Below are 21,747 nucleotides of genomic sequence, written 5' to 3' on the forward strand. Positions count from 1 at the left end.
GGTTGTTACCACCATATAATGTGTCAAATCTGCATTCCTTTGTGTTATTTTGTAATATAATTCTGAACACGAACAGTTCAATCAGGAAGAGTAAATCAGGACTTGAAGTAAAATGAATACAATGACCAACAGCAATGCCAACAACATTTGAGCTTGCTGCCACTTTTCTTGCAGTGACCTGGTTGACAATATCGTATCGATTTTAGGGAGGATTTGTCCCTCACCTGCCTCAAAAGTATGCATGTACGTATATGAACAATGAATTGCATGACAGCAGCAGTTTGTCTATGTTGAAATGTAAAAGCAAACAAATCAATCACCAAGGCTTCATTTGCACACACTGTTGCATATACTGTCTTAGGCCTAGCAGGAGTAGAATTCAAGCATATTGCAGAGGAATTAAATTCAAACATATACAACTTTATTCATCCCTACAAGGGCAATTATATGCAGCAGCTCGCTACCCAGGGCGGCAATATGAATGCCGGTAAAGTAAGAAAGTACCTCAAAAGGGTCCCAGGCTTTTTGAAAGGTTCCCGTGGTCAAAAAGTGCTTAACAACTAAACGTGTTCCCTATAGCCACCTGCATGCCATGATCTTAGAATTGAGCTCCACTGAGGGAGAGACTCTGACACACAATCTTGTCCATTGCCTTGTCCAATAAGTAAGCACCCACTCGCAATGATGCATGGCTGCTGTCTGGGCTTAGCTGTTGCCTCCAAGTCCCCAGTGCACCCTCGGGCCATATGTCCTCTTCTCCTCCTCAGTTTGACTACCTTTTCCTCCACATTCTACCCAATATACTTATTCCTTTTCCTTTTTAAAATTAAGCTGCTGTCCCTGGCTACTCAAACAGGAGATCAGCGGGCGGATTTAGTGTTACAGCAATATCTGGGAAGTAGTGCAGAATCGCAAGGTATCGGGTTTACCACCTTTTATACCATCAAGAATATTAGTCGAATTACTCGTTGCCTCAGTCTGTGTTCCCATCATTCAATTGTTTCTGTCCATCTCACCCTCAGTATACTTTTCTCTTTTCAACTATTTCTCTCCCCCTCTCTTCTGCTCACGCTCTTCATCAAATGGATGACTGGTTAATAATTAAACACAAATCTATAAATGTGAGTTTTCAGCAATAACATCTCATCTCTCTCCCTCTTTTTCTCTTCCAGAACTACACCCAGTACATCCCGCTGTCCATCTACGACCTGCAGACATGGATGGGGAGCCCGTCCATCTTTGTCTACGACTGCTCCAACGCGGGAATCATTGTTAAGTCGTTTAAACAGTTCGCCCTGCAGAGAGAGCAGGAACTGGAGGTGGGCAGCTGCACCTACAACACACACTCGTGGTTTGCGGCATGTCACAACACGGCAGCCATGAAATTGCAATCGGGTTGTAATAGGAAAAAAACACTTTTAGTGAGTCAAACAAACAAACTGCTGGTATTTATGATTTATTCATTCTATACTGTAACTATATAGGATACCTAAGTGGTGTCAGTGAGTGTCCAGTCATGATTCTCCACTTGAATCCTATCTATGACAAATCCAGGATGTCATCAGTGCTGCGATTCAGCCAATCAAATAGGCAGCTGGCTTTAAATCATTGAGTTCTGGGTTAGTCTCAGGAGTACAATAACACACACTCACACACAGATACACACCTCTTCCAGCACCAGTCCCTTCACCGCTTTATCTTTTTATTTTGTTTTCTCTCTCTTTCTCCCTCCCAGCTATGGAATGTTATGTGAATCCTTAATGAGATCGCGCTGTCATTCATCTCAATTATTCATGTGAAAGTTTCAGCCAGGCTGTAAAGAGAGCGAGAGAGAGACGCGAGGTAGGAGGGGCTGCTGTGAGCACTGTAATACCTGTTAATGTAAAAGGGGAAGGCAGCAGCTAAACTGCTGAGTTGCCGCAGTGTTTGACAGAGTTCGTCCCAAGTGTCTCGATCCTCAGCACATGCTGCTCCTTCTGTGAGCAGTTTGCAGAGGTCATGTTGGGGCTAAAAGCACTGCTCTTATTTTACTAAATAACAAGATTTCTTTAACTGCTTTTTTAGGAAACAAAAGTAATTATTTGTTCCTTTACACCATATATTTTGAGTTTGTTCATTTCTTATTCTATATAAATTTTTTTTTGCCATGGTCCATATTTAAAAACAATAATTTCTTCTTTTCTTTCTTTGTGGGCGGGTTTATCTCGTTTCCGCTTCTTTACCAGAAACAAGACCCTCCCCATGAATATAATAATATATGTATAGTTTTACTATTCGACTATTCAAATATGTATTCAAATCATATATTATTATAGCGCATTTTGTTTACAGTTACTGGTCTTGTTTACATATGTCACAGGCATCAGTATTAAATTAAGACGGTTTCATATCAGTAAATAGTTCTCGAGGTCACTTTAAAGATGGGAACGTCAGGGTTTAACTTTAGTGTTGTGTTCACAGAGGAAGTCCTCCAGATAAATGTAGGGGGAAGTTACATAACATCCATAAGAATTTTCCCTTTTCCACCTGAGTGCTTGCACTTCTCACCGCCTCACACAGGAAGTGTATAATGGAGGCAGGTTGTGGAAGATAAAGAGAGAGGCAATGAGTTCCACAGACTTATTAATCATGCAGGATATGTTCCAAGCAGGGAGTCCCCCACCTTGCCAACGCACTCCTACACCTGCATTCATCTGTCGAGACACAACACACTTTGTCAGCAACTTTTAAATATTCACACTTGCAAGGTGAACACAATTCACATAGCAGGAAATACCTGATCTCACCAGGGACTATTATTTGGAGCTGCAGTGATGCAGATGAAGACCAAAACATGTAGAAGATGGCTGAAGGGATGATATGAAAAGGAGGAGGAGGTGTGTTATCACTCCTCCACAGCACCATATCAACCTCCTCCTGCAGTCCATTTAGTTAGTCAGTTAGTGTGTGGGGGTTGGGGGGTGTCTGCTCTGAGTGCTCTATTATAGGGCCACCTGCCTCCTTTTAAATATCTAATCACTTCCTGCGTGCACTCAGCAAACATGCTCACTGCATTGTGTGTGTGTGTGTGTGTGTCTGCGTGTGCGTTCTGCAGCACTCCCGCAGCACTCCCAGCTTGGACACGCTGGACTGTGAGAGCGTGTGTGTGGACTGGTTGTGTGTATGTTACGGCTTAGATGTTCGTGTTGCCGGCATTTCTAGGATGCTCACATCAAGCCTCCCCCAGCTACTTCTATCATAATAATGAATAATTGATAAGGCTGTAGAATGTATTGCTTGAATTGTTGTGTTTTGGTAGCTGTCAATGCATGTGCATGATTGCATGTGATTGTTTTTACATCTGAAATCCCTGCCTCTAAGATGATACAATTAGTCACTTTTTAAAAAGAAAGGAATTCTCAGCATTTATATCACACAAAAAGAGAGAAAATAATGTTGTCATGGTGATTTTCATGGTAATTTGCGAGATTACAGTATGCTAATGTAATAATTACAGTGGATGCTTGGCATTAATCAGTTTCTGCTGGCAATGTTGTTGTGATATTTACCATTCGGATTACTGTGGCGCGCCATCGCACACTTGATTCATAGTTTCTTTCAGGAGACAATGTTCTTCTTGGGTTGACACAACAAGAGGCTTTTGAAGCGCACACTGCTTGTTTGTGATATCTGCCTCTGCGAGCAAGTCAATGTTGTCCTTATAAGAGAGAGAGAAAAGGAATTATATTCTAAGAAGATTGGCACAGATCCATCTCCATCCACGCCTGCAAGCATTTCAAAGAGAAATGAAATATGCACGTTGATAGAAAAAAAAGATGGTTACACATGTTATCACGATCCCCAAACACTCCCCATTAATTAAGACTATTCTTCTGTATTTTTCATGATTTATTCATGTGTGTGCAGAGCTTCTTGTAGAAGCGTTTCTGTAAATACATAACATCTCACACTGAGATCTAAGCTACATCTGCTGCTGCCTTTACACTCATTATATAGTTGGCTAATGAGTTATTGGACTAGCAGAAAACGGAATGGCTGTGCAGTATATACAGGAGTAGGGTTGGCATGACATAAATCTACAGTGCCTCAACACAAACCAGTTTTTAGCCTGCTAGTTGTCTTGTTCTATTAGTTTTATTGTCTCATCCTCTAATTGACTCAACTCACCCTCTGGATGCAGAAAGACAAGGACGTCCCCTCAGTGCTGGCCTCGGGTAGTCTGGGTTTACTCCAACTTGCATCAGATGGGAGTTCGAAAGAATAGTTTCTATTCAGGAGCTCTGGTGTGTCACTGCTGTGGTTGTGTTTATGTTGTTTGGTGGGTCTACTTTATATGAAAGGTAGTGCTCATGTGGTTGTTTGTGTGTATTCTTAAACATGCGCATCATGCTTATAAGATTGCATGTGTTCTTTTGACGGTGTACATTGATTGCCAGGGCTTGCCAAGACTTCTCACACTGTCCTTCTGCTCAGCCTGCATGTGGCCCCAAAACACAAAGACTTTTAGCACTTGAAACAGAATTTTTCCGCTGCAATGGTCATCTTTTCAGGGTGTCTACAGGTCTTTCTCTAACAGTTTGCAGTTTACAGATGTGCATATTTACAACGAGTTAGGCAAGGTGTTCAGTATATTAACACAGCCTATTAAAAGAAAAACGTCATCACAATGGTCATGTACATACAGGTACATAACATTTGACTGATCTGCATTTAACCCAAGTATTAGGAGCAGTGGGGTGCTGTAAAGCAGCGGTCCCTAACCCCCGGGTCGGTTGGTACTGGGTCACACAGAACGAGTGAATGAACTTCTTTTTTTTTTTTTTATCAAAGTAGAAAAAGGACCGGATACCGTCTGTGCATCTTAGCCTCTCACGAGGTCACGAAATACGTTGCACATCTCAAGAGGTTACGTATAAGTAACCTCATGAGAAAAGCTAGCGAGCGAAAGCAAACTCACAAGCTAGAGAAAACTAAGTTACAGAGCAGACTGGACATAACAAACAAACTTCGGGTGTCGTGGTCTCCCGTCACCCCGAGATGGTTACGGTGTTACAGGCGACCCTGTTAACTGGCGACTTACAGCCGAACGCTTCCGTTGTTGTCATAGTTAGGCCAGCTGTTTGGAAAAAGGGACGAGAACACGTAGCTGTCCTCGTGAACGCCGCACTGTTTATTTTGTATATGATAATATATATGAGAGGGTTTAACACTATTAAAAAATTTAACAATGCGGCATTTATGAGGACAGCTACGTGTTCTCATCCTATTTTCAATAGCTGCCGTAACTACGTCGCTTGTTAAACCGTAACACCGGCTCGTTGCAGATAAACAAACTCAGGGCTCCCACTAATTCGGCGTCATGGTGAGTTGTATTTTTATGCACTTTATGCCGGTCGTATCATTTTATTACGTCATATTTATCGCCCACACTGTGAAGGCCGGTCCATGAAAATATTGTCTGACACGAAACAGGTCTGTAGCTCAAAAAGGGTTGGGGACCGCTGCTGTAAAGCACCCAGGGAGCAACTTGAGTTTCAGGGTCTCGATCAAAGACACTGGACCAGAGGAGATGGGGATCAAACTGCTAACCTTCCGGTTAGGGGACGACCCGAAAGTTAGCACATTGCAACTATTGGAAGGAGCATCAATGGTTGGAATGAGTCTTGAACACTGATTTTGCTTTGGAACCAGTTGCACATTTTCAAGATCAGATAATAAAGAAAAAGTTAAAAGACAGAAGGTAACGCAAATCAATAAAAATAAAATATAGTACTGCCCAAAGTTGTGTCTTTATAGACAGAGCAAAGACAAAACACAGTAGAGTACATTAAAGACAGGATCTGAATCTTATCTGCTTTATATTTGCCATTGTTGACAGGGCAGCACAATTAATTGGTTATTAATCATATTGGGGTTTGAAGTGCGTGCTCCACTCATGGGCAACTCTTAAACGAACAGCCAGCCACCAGGATGTGTTCAAGATGTTTTGGCTTCACTTTAGGTAATGACTTAGTGAATGGTGCAGCTGTAGTCCAGAGTAGAATATTAATATACTTTCTATTATTTGTTTTAACAGAGACAAGCAACAAAAACATGTGAATTCTTATTTTATTCCTTTAATGTCCTCACTGGGAAAGACGCATGTTGCTGCTGTCATTGAAAACAACTAATTTAAAAATGGATGAGCAACATGAGGGTTTGTGTTTTGCGATGAAAGAAGCGATGATAATGATATGATAATCTCCTTCCATAATTTATTACTAACATGGGGCAGAGCTGCAAATGGAACACTATTATTAAAGTCTTCTCAGCAAACAGCAGAAGCGGTATTGAACTCCCAGAAACAAATCAACAGTACAACAGCAAAATGAGCACATAAATAGTCATGGGCTTTAAATGTAATTAAAGTTTAACATCATATGCAAGCCTCCTCAATCTTTCCATTTCATATTTGCAAGTATTGACTAGGCCGTCCCAGCAATAACATCTAATTCTGTATTTAGAATGGGCAAGAGTATTGTTTACCACTAAAGACCGCCTGCTTAGGGAGCAAGCAAAAGTGAAAATTCCCTCACTGGGATCGATGAACTAACAACACATTATCATTACGTTCTCAAAATGTCTCAGGCAGTGCGTCAATTGCAATGTTTGGGCTCGTAGTACAAGGTGGCAAACCTGCAAAAAGTCTTCTGTATTCACATTCTCCTCTTTTTGTTCTGCACCAGATATAAAACAGGATGAGGGGGGTCCATTTTTAATGTGGTTCACACAATACAGTAGCATATGAAGATTCAATACCATCTCTAAGATGGATGAGGTACAGCAGAGACCTTGTATAAATACAAAGATGGATGCATTTCTGGTCTCGGTGACCAAATGAATAGCAGATTAGCCTTTGGAGTAAAGTTTTCTGGGGGCGATGATTCGATGCCACATCTGAGACGCACCAACAGCTTGCAAAACAGTCAGCACAGGCTTGTACAGGTGGTACCAGGGTGTTAATGCCTTCACCTGGACACTTGCACAAACTCACACTTTGACTTTAGAATAGTTTTCAAACTTGTTTTTACTTCAAATACAAAGGTACCAAAGAGGTCTCCTTCGGCTTTGTATTTTGTCTGACTTGCATATCTTTTAGATCAGTCTTAAAGCTGCTGCTCTTCAATCTGTCCCTGACCTTTTAATTCCATGTCTTATCTGGTTCTTCATCCTGTCTGCTTCTGTCGTCCTCTTTCTAGTACTGCCACAATACCAAGACCTTCATTTGTGACGATGCTAAGCTCAATTTCTGTAACATCAGTGCGAACAAGAATCAGCAATCTCCGTCAAAGGAAAACACTTTGAAAACAGCTCAGCGCAAACACATTTTTCTATAAATCTGTGTCAACAAAGTTGACTATAAAGGGATGCTCTCCATGTCTGTCTGATGTGTCACCTCTTTAAAGTCAGACTCTGTCACCCAGCTCCTCCTCTGTTATTCATTTCCTCAGACAATAAGTCAGGTTTCAATAATCAAATGTTTTGAATCTGAAACCCAGATTCATAATGAGATCACTTCCTGTGGTTGCTGCAGTCTCGAGATATTTTAAACCTTATTCTTTTACACAGACACATTTTAGTTTACATATCTGGCTCAGGTGGTCGTTGCAGCGCCAAATGAATGTGAACAAACCCTGACGTGTTTTGTCTGTTCAGGTCGCAGCCATTAACCCCAGCCACCCACTCGCTCAGATGCCACTGCCGCCCTCTATGAAGAACTGCATCCAGCTGGCTGCCTGCGAGGCCAGCGAGCTGCTTCCCATGAACCCTGACCTCCCAGCTGACCTCTTCACCTCCTGCCTCACCACGCCCATCAAGATCGCCCTCAGATGGTAATGTTTTCTCCTCACACTTTTATTTCCCTTCTCTCTGCCAAACTGTTTCTTACTAAGCATTAAAAGTCTGAAACGTTCCAGATGGTAGATTTAAGTTATGTCCTATATTTATGCAGAAGTAAGGGGTAGCTGGGCTTTTTGTCACCGAACTGTTAACACGTAAGCAGTGTTTTACAATAATGGATCCAAACAGCCTTTAAAGAGCGGGAGGAGAGACTTTGTTGTGGTCTTTCTTAGCGGGTAAGAAAATGTTATAGCAAGTTTCTACTCTGGAAGGAATTTAATAACTTTTATGCTCATGATTGGTTCAATTTTGTGTGTCAACAAAAGATACAACCCGGTCTGTAGACAGTATTAATTTATGTAACACATAATGCGCCCTGGGGCTGCATGATGGTGCAGTGGCGAGCACTGTCACCTTACAGCAAGGGGCCCGAGTTCAAACCTCCAGTGTCCAGTGTCAAGGAAAAAAAAACTAACTAAGATGCATCTTGATTCTCTCTTGAACGATGATGATGACTTGATGTAGAAAACTCAATAATCAGACATTTAAAACTCAATTCTCAACCACAAAGGATCCTAATAACAAAGGGCTGTCTGTTTCTTTCCACTGCCCCATAATACAACAGACGTAGTACACGTGCGTCTTGTTTAATTTCTATGCAAGAGTTTTTGGTAAGGGCGGCTGAGCTGCAGCAGCCGAATATGGATACAATCTGACCCGCACCCACTGGCTTAAAAGCTAACGTATTGCTATCCGTCTTAGAATCTCATAATAATTCATGTGATGCATATAATGCTATTCCTTATTTCTCTATTTCATAGGTTATTCCAGATTTTTGGGGTAATGTATAGCCTATGATTAAAAATCAAAAGATGATAATTGAATACCTTTTGTAATTCAATTACCACCATTACAATAGTCAAAGTCTCAAAGCATTGCAGTCCGCCTCAGCAGAGGCCAAACCTTCCTCTGAAATCTGACCCTGCTCAGTATTCAGCTATGATGAAAAATGTAAACCGACATCAGCGAGGCAAGGATGATGATCCCCGCAGAGGACACTTCAGTCAAATTTGGTGAAAGATATTCAGAATAAATGTGTTCAGACTTGGCTGATACAGTGGCCTGATGTAAAAGCAGCATGATGCATCATTCAGAGGACTGTTCGGATGGAGCTTCGAGCTAAACCACGGCAGGAGCACACGGGTTGCATCAGACCGTCCGCTGTGTGTGGGGCACGCTGAGTGTGTGGGGCTTGCATACCAAGGCAAAGGTGATTGCATCACCTCCGATCCCCTGTCAACACAAAACATGCACGCACACACACAGTCATGTCATCCATTGTCGACATACACGTGCTGTAACGTCACGTCCTGTATGTAGGTCAACGTTGCAGAAGCAACAAGTATCAAAGTTTCAAAAGTTGGCTTCAAGTGCTGGGTCATATTCTTAGTTGCCAGCTGCTGTGACTTGTATTGTTTTCATTTTGTGAGTCTGTGCTGTATCATTACTCAATATGGCAAAATGTGGTCTTGGAGACAGTGGTTTTCAGTACTTAACCAGGTGTTAATATTTCTGTCGGTCTGACAGATTTTGTCAATATGATACAATCAAGCAGGGGGTGAGCAGCTTAGCTTCCACAGACTAAACTACCTGCAAAGATATCTGTAGTGTTATAAATCATTAATTACCCGCACCGTTTTTTTTTTGTGCATTTTAATGACTTAATTCACTATGCAAACACTAAAAGTCACAGGGAGGATTTAAGAAACTTTCATCTACAAATTTGAAAGAGAATAACTATATATATTTTTTTAAGTCTGTAAGTGAAAATGGCAGGTTGTCTTAAGGAGGTGTCCTACAGCTAGCTGAAGGTTTTTTCTCTGCCAGAAATGTTGAAGAGTTTCGTTTATCTTCCTCCGCTCTAAATCTACACGCCCAGCATGACCTTCCACATAATGAGGTCTCAGTATTATGCCATTAATATTGATATCCCTTCCTAACGTTCCACTTTGGAGAACAAGTTACCAAAAGCCTGCTGGGTAATATTGACTGAGCTATTCCTTAATATCCTCTGCCTTCAAAAAAGTGATGTTGTGGATTGCATGGGGAAACGTCAAGCTTCAGTATTAATGAATTCAACAGGCTGGTTGAATAATAGGAAATGTCGTCATGTACTAGTGTATATAAGCATTATAATAGGAATTTTCCTTACATAGCTCACATAGTTGAGTTTGATACGCTTCTTTAGCATAAATGTTACTTGAACACCAACGCTTCCAAGGAGAATGTTTCATCTTAAAATAATTCAGCCTTTAACCTCTTCCACTTCACCCCCAGGCCGACTTCACTGTATATCTGAGGCACAGTTTTAGAGCTAGTGGAGGTATTGGTATCGTGTTCGCTTATCAGGTCAGGTCAGGTATGGGGGCATGCACCAAGGCAGCGCGTTGCTGCGTCCACGGTACTCCCGGGGTCTCCGTATGGCCATCCTCCAGGCGGTCACTCGTCCCAGCCCCATCCCACCGAAGTAACGATCAACCTGACGAAGCCACGAGGCACATGGGCGACCCCTAGGTCTCCTCCACCCAACAGGGTCTCTCAAAGAGAGAATCCTGTGGGCCGGGTCAGCCTCAGGGAATCGTGCCACATGCCCGTAGTGCCGCAGCTGGTGCTCTCGTATAATGCAGGTAACATACCTCATCCGAGTCTCCCGGAGTAACCGCTCATTAGGTACAAAATCCGACCAGCGATACCCGTGGATCCTTCGGAGAGACATGGTACCAAAGGAGTTCAGTCTTCGCCTCAGGTCACTGCGTCCAAGTCTCACATCCATAGAGTATCAAGAAGGAGGCTAAATTATGCTTTGAAGTAACATTTAAAAAAGCTACATTTTGGCATGGCCTTATTCACAGGGGTCCCTCGACCTCTTCCGTCATGATATCTGACTGAAATCCCTCCAGCTTTCCCTGAGACCCAAAACTATTCACAAGTCTCCAAAGATACTGTAGCTCCCTCTCATCACTTCTCTCCTCTTCCTGATCTTCCCATAATGTGTTGCTGTTTCTCCTGTAAGCTTATTATTTTCTAAATAAAGACATGCCGAGCTGTCTTTTCCTTAATTTTACACAGCCCCGGAGTGAGACAATGAGGAAGGGATGGGATGGAGTTTGGCTGGGTTTGAGTGTGCGGATGGAGGGATTCACTGATGTGCTGGCTTACCTTGGCTTTAAAACTTTAATGAGATGCATTGAAGGATGGGTGATGGGGTTTACACAGAGAGAGAGAGAGTTGGGTAGAGCAAGGCAGAGTGAGTGTATGTGTAACTTTCATTGCTCAGCTGAGCAGAAAATCATTAATGATGGAGCGCCATCTTCAAGGGATTTCCCCACCGCTGCGATGGATGGGGAGGTATGGAGGCGGTGAGCATCTGAAAATAGAGAGACACCGGGGTTTGCAGGGGAAGGAAGCAAAAGCAACTATGGATGGATAAAGAAAAGTGCAGGGTGCGTACTTTAGCCGTGCTAAAAGAGGCCATCTAGAGTCAGCGGGGTCAGTTAGTCTGATGCTGCAGTTGTTCTGTTGACAGACATAAATATCCTAAACTATTATGTGGCTTGCCATGAAATATAGTGCAGTGTTTAAAATCCACTCAAATCAAAAGATATTCAGGTATGGGTTATATGTTTTAAAGCAGTTCTTCAGCTGATGTCCATGTGACATCACAGAATTTGAAATTGTGAATCATCCATGATGCTCCGTAGAATGAAGTAGAAATGGATAGAAAAAAGGTGACGCACGAGCGACGAGTGGATAAATAACCAACAATGGTTTGGAGCACTGCAATCCTCCAGTGCTCTTTCACGTAGATTCTCTGAACCTTGTTGGAAAAATTAAAACCATATTTTCAAAGAAATATTTCCTCATAAGGTGTTTCGATGATTGTGGCTGAGAGCACAGTCTAACATGTTGCTCAGAAATCTTCCATAGATTTTAAACTGGGTGGGTGGAGGTCTGGAAACTGTGATAGTCAAGTGGGACGTTAAGTGGGTTTATTGTATTTATGCAGCGTTTTCCTTTTAATTTGGCACCTGTCTGTACATATAAATTAAATCTAGCAACTGATTGAGTCCCTCATTAAATCCATCTCTACATACATACACCATATGCCTAATGGAGTACTTTCAGTAGGTGATACCTGCTGATTACTGTTTATCCCAATGAGCTTCAATTGAATGTCAGACTCAAACTCTGCTCCTAAACTGGTAAAATCACAGCGGCAGTCATAAACTCAACAGTTGTTCTATTATTCACCGTTGGAGCCGCTCCAGGATTTTTCTCTATAGATGACATCATCTCTACAGTCCTTATCTGTGCTTGTCAGTTGAAAGAGAAACTTTGGCTGTATTGTGTTGTAGAACATGTGAATTATTTAGGCTGGATATTTCTTTACTGAATTGGGCTATAGGCGAAGTCAAAGCCCCTGTATGTTAAGGAAATATATATTTGAATGAACATATTGTGTCCAGTAAACACCTAGCGCTGCACTTTGATGTGAATTCAAAGTGATGGTGGTAATGAAGCATGTTTCTATGCTGATCGGACAGGACCCTCTAGTTTGTCTTATTCATGATCAAGCAGAGCACATTCATCACAATGTATTGTCATTGTAAATGTTGCTTTGGAGGAAGAGCAGTTGTACTGGAGCTTAGCAGCCTGCCGCCGCCTAATGAGCAACTTATTATGACCTCATGTAACAATGAGAAATGTGATAAAAAGCAGTTGAAATGCAAATATTCTTTTGTTCTCATAGTCCATATACATGCTACTACAAAATGGATTTTACATCTACTGACCATGTAGTGTTTTGAAGTGAGAACATTGTCTTGTGCTCATTAGCTGTACGATTGTTTTACTTTATAAGATCCCCCCACTGAAAATAGTGTCTGTCAAATACTCAGTGACTGTGGGTTTGAAATATAGCTTTGAACATTTCTCTGTTCACGTCTCTGATTTGTTCAAATAGGTCTCATTTTCTGCTCATTGAAAACTGTACTCAGTTTGAGAAACATTCAAACCACTTGGAGCATTGTAGGCCGGATTGAGATATGATCGTTGGAAACGTAACTACATCTGTGGTTAGGGTTCTGTGGCAACAACTTAAAATATTTGTATTTGTTTAGTTTTGTATTAGTCATTTTATTATTTATTTCTATTATGTGCTAGATTTTTAAGTGTATTTTTAAAAAATACAATTAAAAACTTTTTTTTTAAACTTTTATTATTATTATTATTATTATTATTATTATTATTATTATTCACAGTAAAATTTGACCCACAGAACAGCTAACCGCTGCTACCAAAGCTTTGTGTCAACTGGTCCGAATATACCATTTGTTACTGTTTGGTTAGAGCAAACAAATCAACAACAACCTCGTTAAGTTTAATGTTGAGGTTAATGTTGGGCAATTTGAGGGGGCATGATAACACAACGGGGGTCAACTGACACAAAAGAAATGAGGAGCAAAACCTCCATACTGTCATATTTATATTTTAAATGATTTCATAGAACATACTAAGTGTGATATGTGATATGTGATGTATGATTATCGTAGGTCAGTGATAGAGCAGATTCACTTTGAGATCGCCCAGCAGACTTGGGACGGAAAGGCTGATTGAAGGAGTAATGAGCTGTGGAAGATAGCTAGCTCCGCAGGGACCAGAGGAAACCCTATGCTCCTCCAGTTCCTCCTCCTCCCACCCTGGGAGCAGTATAGTAGTTTCTTTGCACAAGATCCACTTAATTTTCCTCATCAAAGTTTAATATGTACAAGGCACTTTACTTTCTCCTCTCTACCCCCACACACTTCCTTTCTCGTACTCTCCCATCCAATTAAAGTTTGACCACCTTGCTGTCGTAATAATCCCTCAATTTCCTCTTCATCTCTGAACTCCAGCCGTCCTGGAGTTCTGTCAATATATCATCCATAGACATTTGACGGGTTTTCTCAATAACAAAAGGCTACGACTTATTACTCTAAGGCTGCTCCGATCAACATTTTTGGGACCCATCACCGATCTCTAGAAGCAGTATCTGCCGATAACGATTGGAGCAGAGGAGAAACTAGCAGTACATTTGTCAAGTGGCAGTGTATGTTGCAGTTTGCCCATGAAAGAAAACCTGCAGCTCCCCGATGAGCTTGAGGCGCGAGCATGTACAGAGCCGGTGCAGACGCATGTATAGATTACATTGAGAATGTACGTGTTGCGGGAGAAGAGCGAGTAAAAAAACCCACGTCTGGTACACTTGTATGGTAAAGCCATTTTAAGAGCACGTAGATAAATTATCTTGCGAGTTTCACGTCATCTGATTGGTTTTTCTGATCTGCCTTTACAGAGACTATCAATAAAACTATTTAAGACGGATATCGGCCGATAACAATCAGTGGCTGATTAATTGGAGAACCCGTATTATTGTAAAAACAATTAAAGGTGAGATGATCCACTCTGAAAGTTATAGTATGTCTCACCTCAACCATCCATGTCTTTTATCAGCTTTCTATTGGTTTCAATCCCACTTGCTCTTTTACACCAAAACATTAACAAGAACATAATGAATTATGCCACACATTTTAGTTGGCCTGACTTTGAAAGTGTTTTTTATATGAAAAGGATTACTATATTTTCTACTGAAACATATTCCTTGTTCAAATTGAGATGTTTGTTCTGAGGATTCGAACAAGCAAACTGGTCTCTATGGGATAGCGATGTCAATTGGTCAGCCGGTTGTTTCACCACTTCCAGTCTGAAATATCACAACAAATATTTGGTTGATGTCCATGACATTTTGAACAGACATTTGTGAACCACAAAGGAGGGAACCCAATGACTTTGGGGATCCGGTGACTTTTCAGCAAGCGGCACGGCATGCTTGGTTTTGAGTAAAATATCTTGACAACTCGTCCTCTATTGCATTACCAAATATTTTCACCTCTATTTCAACTTTTACTAGCTGGACTGGCACAAATAATGGTCACTTTAATGTTCTTTTGACTGTTTATTTAGTTTGTAGTAAGAAGAATAACATGTTTGACAAGGAAACTATTTACCAAGAAACCATTACTACCAGGCAGATTTGAAGATCATTCTGCAATTCGCCCCTTTAGGACAGATCTGTAAAACCTGTTTAACAACAAACTGGCATATTTTCGTGGGGCTGTAACGACCAGTGCTGTTGGTTATTTTGCAGACGTTGAAATTTGCTTTGCCTGTCTCGATAGTTTTTTATTGCTCAGCACAGGTGTCTTTAGAGAACAGCTGGGATGTTTATTCAAAAGAGGGACAGAGAGAGTTGTTGGTATTTGAAAATTGAAATTGAAAATGGATTTTATTGTGAGAACAGACTTTCCAGAACTACATCTGTTTTGGCCACAAATCACTTTATCAACATGAGCAATCAAAATACTTTCAATAACAACAAATGTCACACTCTCCAGCAGTAGATACATTTAAATTGGCATTCAAAATGACCGTTTAGTATTTGTATATGAATGATTCTTACAGTATCTATTGTCCACAGCTGCTTCATACACATCTGTAAAAAGCTTCTCCTTTAGTTCATTAAATCCCTGCAGGCATCTGATGGCAGCAGGACACATGTGTTGATAAATAAACCAAACCAAACACTTCTCTCTTCCCTTTCTTATCGTTCTCTTCTCCTATCGTCAACCCCTGAGGATGCTTTACATCTCCTTGGACAGGGGTTGGGTGGAAACACGCTCTCACTGATGCAACCTCCTGCTTGGTCTGTGCTCTGTTCACTTTGGACCATCTGTTTCTGCCAGACTCCATCTTTAGTTAATCAGCTCTGTTTATGTTGGGGAATTCACCGCATTCCTATTGCGGCAAGCACAGGACGAAAAAGATATTTCATCTGTTGTTAAAATGAAATCCAAAAGTAAATAATCTTGGATTGTTTTATATTTGCGGAACAATGAAATACCTTTTTTCCCGACAAACAGCAAAGTGCTGGTACATAACAATGCAGATTTTGCGTATTATGGCTTCCATTCAAAAAGTGTCTGATGATTTTAAGAACAAGTTGTTCTGATTACATCCAACTTACTCTTTGTTCCTCGGGTGCCAGGCACACGCTGTTCTTATAAGAGACAGTAAGTCACTCTGGTGTCATGTGGGATCTCATTATCCGCCAGCATCAGGAACAACCTTTGAGTGTGAGGGCCATAGATACACTGTTAAGGTGGAATAGTCCACGCATGACTTCTATCCTATCAACGTAAACTCTAAATCTATGCATCATGGTGGCTTCAATTGCTGGTGGAGAAAACTGAATCACTTATATTCTAAAACCTAATGGTACTTTATACATAACAGGCTGCATTTAGAAGCTTTGGGACGAGGGTCAGTAGAAAAGTAGTTTTATGCAATTTCATTTTTGCAATGTCAAATTTCAAGTTATTTATTCAAATCCACTGATCACTAAATTCAACTTGATTTTTTTAATAATTGAAGTCGGGTCACATTTTCTGGTTACTACAGTCTCATTATAGTGACTTAAAAACCTTGTCCTAGAGTTAATTACCAAATTAATTCAGTAATTAAAATGTTCTGATGAAGGCTGGTCTGTGTTCGATTAGTCAGAGTCATCTCTTGGATTGGGATCAGTACTGATACTGGTTTGAATCTTTGGCATTTTTACAATACCTGAAGGCCATTGTCGTTCCCCCGACACGCTGGGGAAGGGAGGGGTAAGCGGAGGGTTATTTAGTTGGTTGCAAACTCATTGTTAGTGGCCACTAAATCCTACAATTAGAATTGTTACCGATTTAGGGGTTGGTCACACCAAGACGAGTCACTAGAAAGGCGTCCCCTGCAAAACCATTGTTTTCCTTTGTTACGCACCTGCCGTGCGCTCCTCTCTATTTGTAGTGGCTCATTAAAGTAGAAATATTCTCAACTTTTCAGCATCAGGCGAGGAGAATGAAACAAAGTATTTAGTAAAGGTTAGTTAAATCAACTCTTAAAGGCATAAGTGAAGCAGTGGCTCTCAAAGTCATCCCCCCCTTTGGAGGAAGAAAAACAAGTACTGAGTTAAAGTAACGTAATCTTTGTTTACAGTGTAATCTCCAGCGCTCCAACGTACATGCACACTCACACACTCTCCTCCAGGCTCCTGCGCCGAGCTGTCAGGGCTCTAAGCAGCAAACCTGCTGTGACTCACAGCTGGCCCGACCTGTCAGAGCTTTCCATGCACAGTAAACAATAACCCCCATGCCAGACGTTTCAGAATGACTGTGTTTCCTGTTTCCCGCCCCCTCCCCTTTGACTGGAACTCAGCCAATATACACTTATCAAAGTGCTCAGTGGTTGTAATCTTTAAAGCTCCCATTTTTCATTTGAGTGTTTTATCTATTGATTGTCTCTTGTAGGTTGTAAAATCTGTACCATAGAGGCCAAACGTTTTTTTATTGCTGTTCACATCAGAGCACCTTTGTTGTTCAACTCTTTATCAGCAGCTTTTCTTTGTCTGTTTTCTCCCCCAGGTTTTGTATGCAGAAGAGTGCCAAGTTGGTGCCAGGGGTGACGTTAGACCTCATCGAGAAGTAAGTGGCACTTCACCGCCATCCTAAATAAACACAAAACGTTGTTGCAAATCTTTGCCTCTTTCTGTCTGTCTCTCTCTCAGGAGATCTAGAGAGATCATTACTGTCTTTCTCGTGTATGTCTATCTCCTCTCTGTTGTCTTCAATCCTGCAGGTACAATTCTCTGCCTTTTTGTTTCCCCTTCACATCCAAAGCAGCAGCAGTAGTTTGGCAGATTTAATGCTCCACATTTCTTCTATAAACCTCCAGGTGCCATGAGGCTGAGTGTGGAACATCTCTTGCTCTTAGTCACACTTTGAGTGATATTAGTGCTTAATATGGATTTCACATCCAAAGTTTAACAGAACCATCGGAGGTCATTTTTTCTCGAGTGCAATGTAGACTAAAATGACACCTATAAACTAAGTTGGTTGACGAGGTTTAATAAGTAGTGGGTAACTTAAAAGCAGAGTGTCATATCTCTTTCATATCTTTTTGGAAAGCTCCATGAGGTGCTAAACCTGAAGTCTCTCAGCAGTCTCTTAATGACATTTGCTTAAAAGTGAACTGTTTTTCGTCACATGCTCAAACTATGATTTCAGTTTGCCACAGACAACCAGACACGGTTTCTTAGTGCATGTACACACATGACATGAACATACATGCACGCACAGAACCTGCACATCTGTATCTTCCACTAGAATTGAATTAGTTTTTGGCTGAAGCTTTGTGCAGAGACACTACGTGCTTCTCTGATCTGTCCTGTGTGTCCAGTTCAGTGTGTTTGTGTGTATGAGTGTGGTTCTTCGGACTAACAGTGGTGCACTTTTATTCATGTTTTATGTGCTCTACTTTGGAAAGAATACTTTGAATCTAGTGCTCTAAATTCTCAAATGGTAGTCTATAATAACCTGAAGTGCAGGCTTTTTTGTTTTTGGAACAGGCTGTTATTAGAGATGGCTCTTTCAAATGGTCCTATTTTTTACATGTATGTCTTATCGGAAAAGAAACCTCCCCATTTATTTGCCGTTGTTTGCTTTTAATGCAAGCTCAACACTTTGTACACTATAATCAATTAACCATGCGAGTCATCTTCACACAACAATTTTCCCCATCAATGTGTTTTAGCTGTGCTTTATTAGGGACCAACTGCCATTTGTTCATTCTAGACATGATTATACTGTAGGAAACCTTGTCCGTTGTTTGAATACAGCCTTTTATTACAAAATATGCAGTGAGTTTAGTTTTTTGCACAGATTCACAGTTTACTGTTTCCTGTTCTTTTTTTCTGTTTTAGTTACATCTTGGTTAATGGTTTTCTTTTTTTCTTTTTCTTTTTTTCGAACTGTTTGTCCATTAAATGCCAAATCTCCAAAAACTGCAGATCGTATTTTGAATTCTTTTAGGAATGTAGGGACTTACTGTTGGTTTTCTCGCATGTTACATTTAATAAATCTGAAGAATATATCTCCTTATTTTTGAATAAAGGCTTATTTAAATCACTCAACATGTTTCCTACGTTTCAACAAGATTCGTGCGGATTATTCATGAATTGATTAACATTTCTTACTTCTCCACATCTTATGTGTCACTGTTCTTCCTTTGTATTTATTTATCTTTAACAGTTGACACTTCCTTTGATTTTCTTTTCACCCCATTCTCTTTTCCTTTTCCTCTTCTTCTGTCCAGGGGATTAACATTACAGAGGAAATCCCTCCGTACTGTATATAAAACTGCTGCAAGATGGTTAACCACTAGGGCGATGACGAACGCCTTTAAAGATGGTTTTCTTTCTTCCTACATTCTGCCTTTTCAACCTCACCAAGATCAGTCGTTGGGTTTGACAGCATTGAAGTTCTGCATTCATGCTCACGTTCTCATGTCCTCTTCAACTATTATTACTTGGTTAAATAGAATAGGGAATGGGCAGCCTTGGAGAGGGGAGAAAGTAATTGATGAACCATTTGCTGTGAGGGGAGTTTTACCACCCACAAACATCACACTAGTTTATGGCAGAGACGTCGTTGGAGAAAGAATGCTCACCTCATCTCCTTCTTCCTTTAGGCATGAGTAACACTGAATAGAAATATCAGAGACGGGATCATTTAATAAGGGTTTGGAGTCAGTATGACATCTAAACAATTTATTAAAAATGGTTTCTTACAAGGACAAACAAACTGTGATCTAAATGCAAAGCTACAGTCACCAATCAATCAATGTGTCTTTATTTATATAGCACAAATCATACATCAAATGAACTCAAGTTCTGAACATAAAAAGTACAAAAGAACAAACCATTTATTAAATAAAATTTCAATGAATAAATACCTTTTGAAATTAGTAAAATAAAGTATAAATAATACAGCTATGAACTAAATCAAAGTCAGGCTAAGAATGTGTGTTTTAAGTTTTCTTTTAAATGTATCCACACTCTGCTCAGGTGTGCAAAAGAGGCGTAGAACACGTGTAGTGTGTGTGCTCTCCTTCTGGCCCTGCTCAACACACCAGTAGCTGAATATTGCATGAGTTGAAGTTGATCTATGGATTGTTAGGAAGGCAAGAAAGGAGAACATTACAATAGTCGAGTCTACTAGTGTTAAAACCGTGCTCACATTTCTCACTATTCGCCTGGGAGAGGAACAGACACACTCCTATTTTTCATCTGATAAAAGGCAGTTTTGGTCAAGTTCTGGGTATTGAAAGTAAAATTAGAATCCATGACGAGACAAGATAAGTTGTTCGCCTTGTGCCTTTGAATGAGTGCTAGTGACTTTAGCTTCGGGGTTTCTTTTTTTAGCCTTTGCTCAAGTAGCTCAGGTTTGTTCTGGATGAGCTGAAGGAAGCTCTGATTCATCCAAGCACTCGCAAAGCATCTCAAAAATATTTGTGGTGGGCATCAATAGGGATCGTTACCTAGTCATACACAGGCAGGCGGTTCTGCTGTGTTTTATAAACGCCTGTGCACTGCTCTTCGTGTTAGCTGACTGCTTCCAACATAGCAGGGTTGTATATTTATAAGAAGCCTGTACGGTTAAGAGATTTGAGATGTTGCAGTTTTGAAAAACTAATAAAATGTCAAATCAATTCAATAGACGACCTTGCATTGAAGTACGAACAGAAATATGAAATGTTGGATTTAATATAACAATTCGAAAATAAAGTAGATTTTAAATCTGAGAAACATATTTCCCATTAAAATTAAAACCACCATGTATCTTAAATGTGAATCTGTGCATATTCAACAACATTCTTCTCTGATAATAAATCCGATTTTCTGCTCATAATACAATATAAACCCCAGATTTCATGCATTTCACTTCACTATATACCCCATTTATTTTCTAAACAGAACCATAAACACATGGGAATGGTAGTACATTGATACATCAGTATGTGCAGCAGTACATGATTAACAGAAATCAGTATGGAATAAGTTGTGTGTTATGGTGAGGATACAGCAACGGTGTTGATATCTTTTGGCTTTTTAAATGTCCTCTCTAGGAACTGAAAGGCACTAATTTAGACCTTTCAGAGAACTCTGTCGTTATGTAGACTTGGATGTTGACAACCGTATTCACAAGTGAGAAACTGTTAATCACAGTGACTCTGATGTGACATGAACGCAGCATTGGTTCTGACTAGAATAGAACATTTAATTCAGTAAAATCTCCCAATTATGTGCTGAGAGGGTAAGGCTTTACTTCCTGCCCTTGATGTATCAGCAGCCTTGCACATGACTGAAGAAGGGCTTTTTGTTTTTCATCTGTGGTGGTTGGTGGAGTCCATGATGCTTAAGTTGCGGTTTTGGTTCATTGCATTTCTCATTGACTCAGCTGATGTCCCGCAGAGATAAATAATGGATGGTCTCAGAGCTTATAAAATTGAAATGGAACAAAACCCATTTTCCATCTCACCTCTCTGCTCTATGAAGCCAAGTCAAACATGTTTTTCAGTGATGCTTCATCACAAAAGGAAATATCACAGAAACAACAGTTTCAACAATGATTAAGTTATAATGGTATTAATTATATTTATTATTATAACAGTCAATTACATGACTATAGGAGGAACATATGTTGCTCACAGTGATGAACCAACTCCGAATAATCACCCAACAGGGCAAATTTAAAACAGATTAAATATTAGACATCTTTCAGATGAACAGGAACATTAAAGTCACACTGACGCTGCTTTCAAATCCCTCTTGTGGTATTCGGAAAACTCAGTTCATGAGTTCTGATATGTTTGCTGATGTTTTCATTCTGTGAC

At 40.4% G+C, this 21,747-nt stretch overlaps 1 protein-coding gene across 4 annotated transcripts in view; it reads left to right on the forward strand.

Moving 5' to 3' along the window:
* rptor (regulatory associated protein of MTOR, complex 1) overlaps window positions 1-21,747 on the forward strand; it is a 124,151-nt gene that overhangs the window by 42,311 nt on the left and 60,093 nt on the right. For all 4 annotated transcript variants that reach the window (XM_034534839.1, XM_034534857.1, XM_034534848.1 and 1 more), the window contains exons 6-8: window positions 1,173-1,319; window positions 7,696-7,871; window positions 17,439-17,498. In XM_034534839.1, coding sequence (XP_034390730.1) covers window positions 1,173-1,319; window positions 7,696-7,871; window positions 17,439-17,498 — 383 coding nt within the window. The remainder of the gene's footprint in view (window positions 1-1,172; window positions 1,320-7,695; window positions 7,872-17,438; window positions 17,499-21,747) is intronic.

This window comes from Cyclopterus lumpus, chromosome 1 (assembly GCF_009769545.1).
Source record: "Cyclopterus lumpus isolate fCycLum1 chromosome 1, fCycLum1.pri, whole genome shotgun sequence".
Classification (NCBI taxonomy): Eukaryota; Metazoa; Chordata; class Actinopteri; order Perciformes; family Cyclopteridae; genus Cyclopterus; species Cyclopterus lumpus.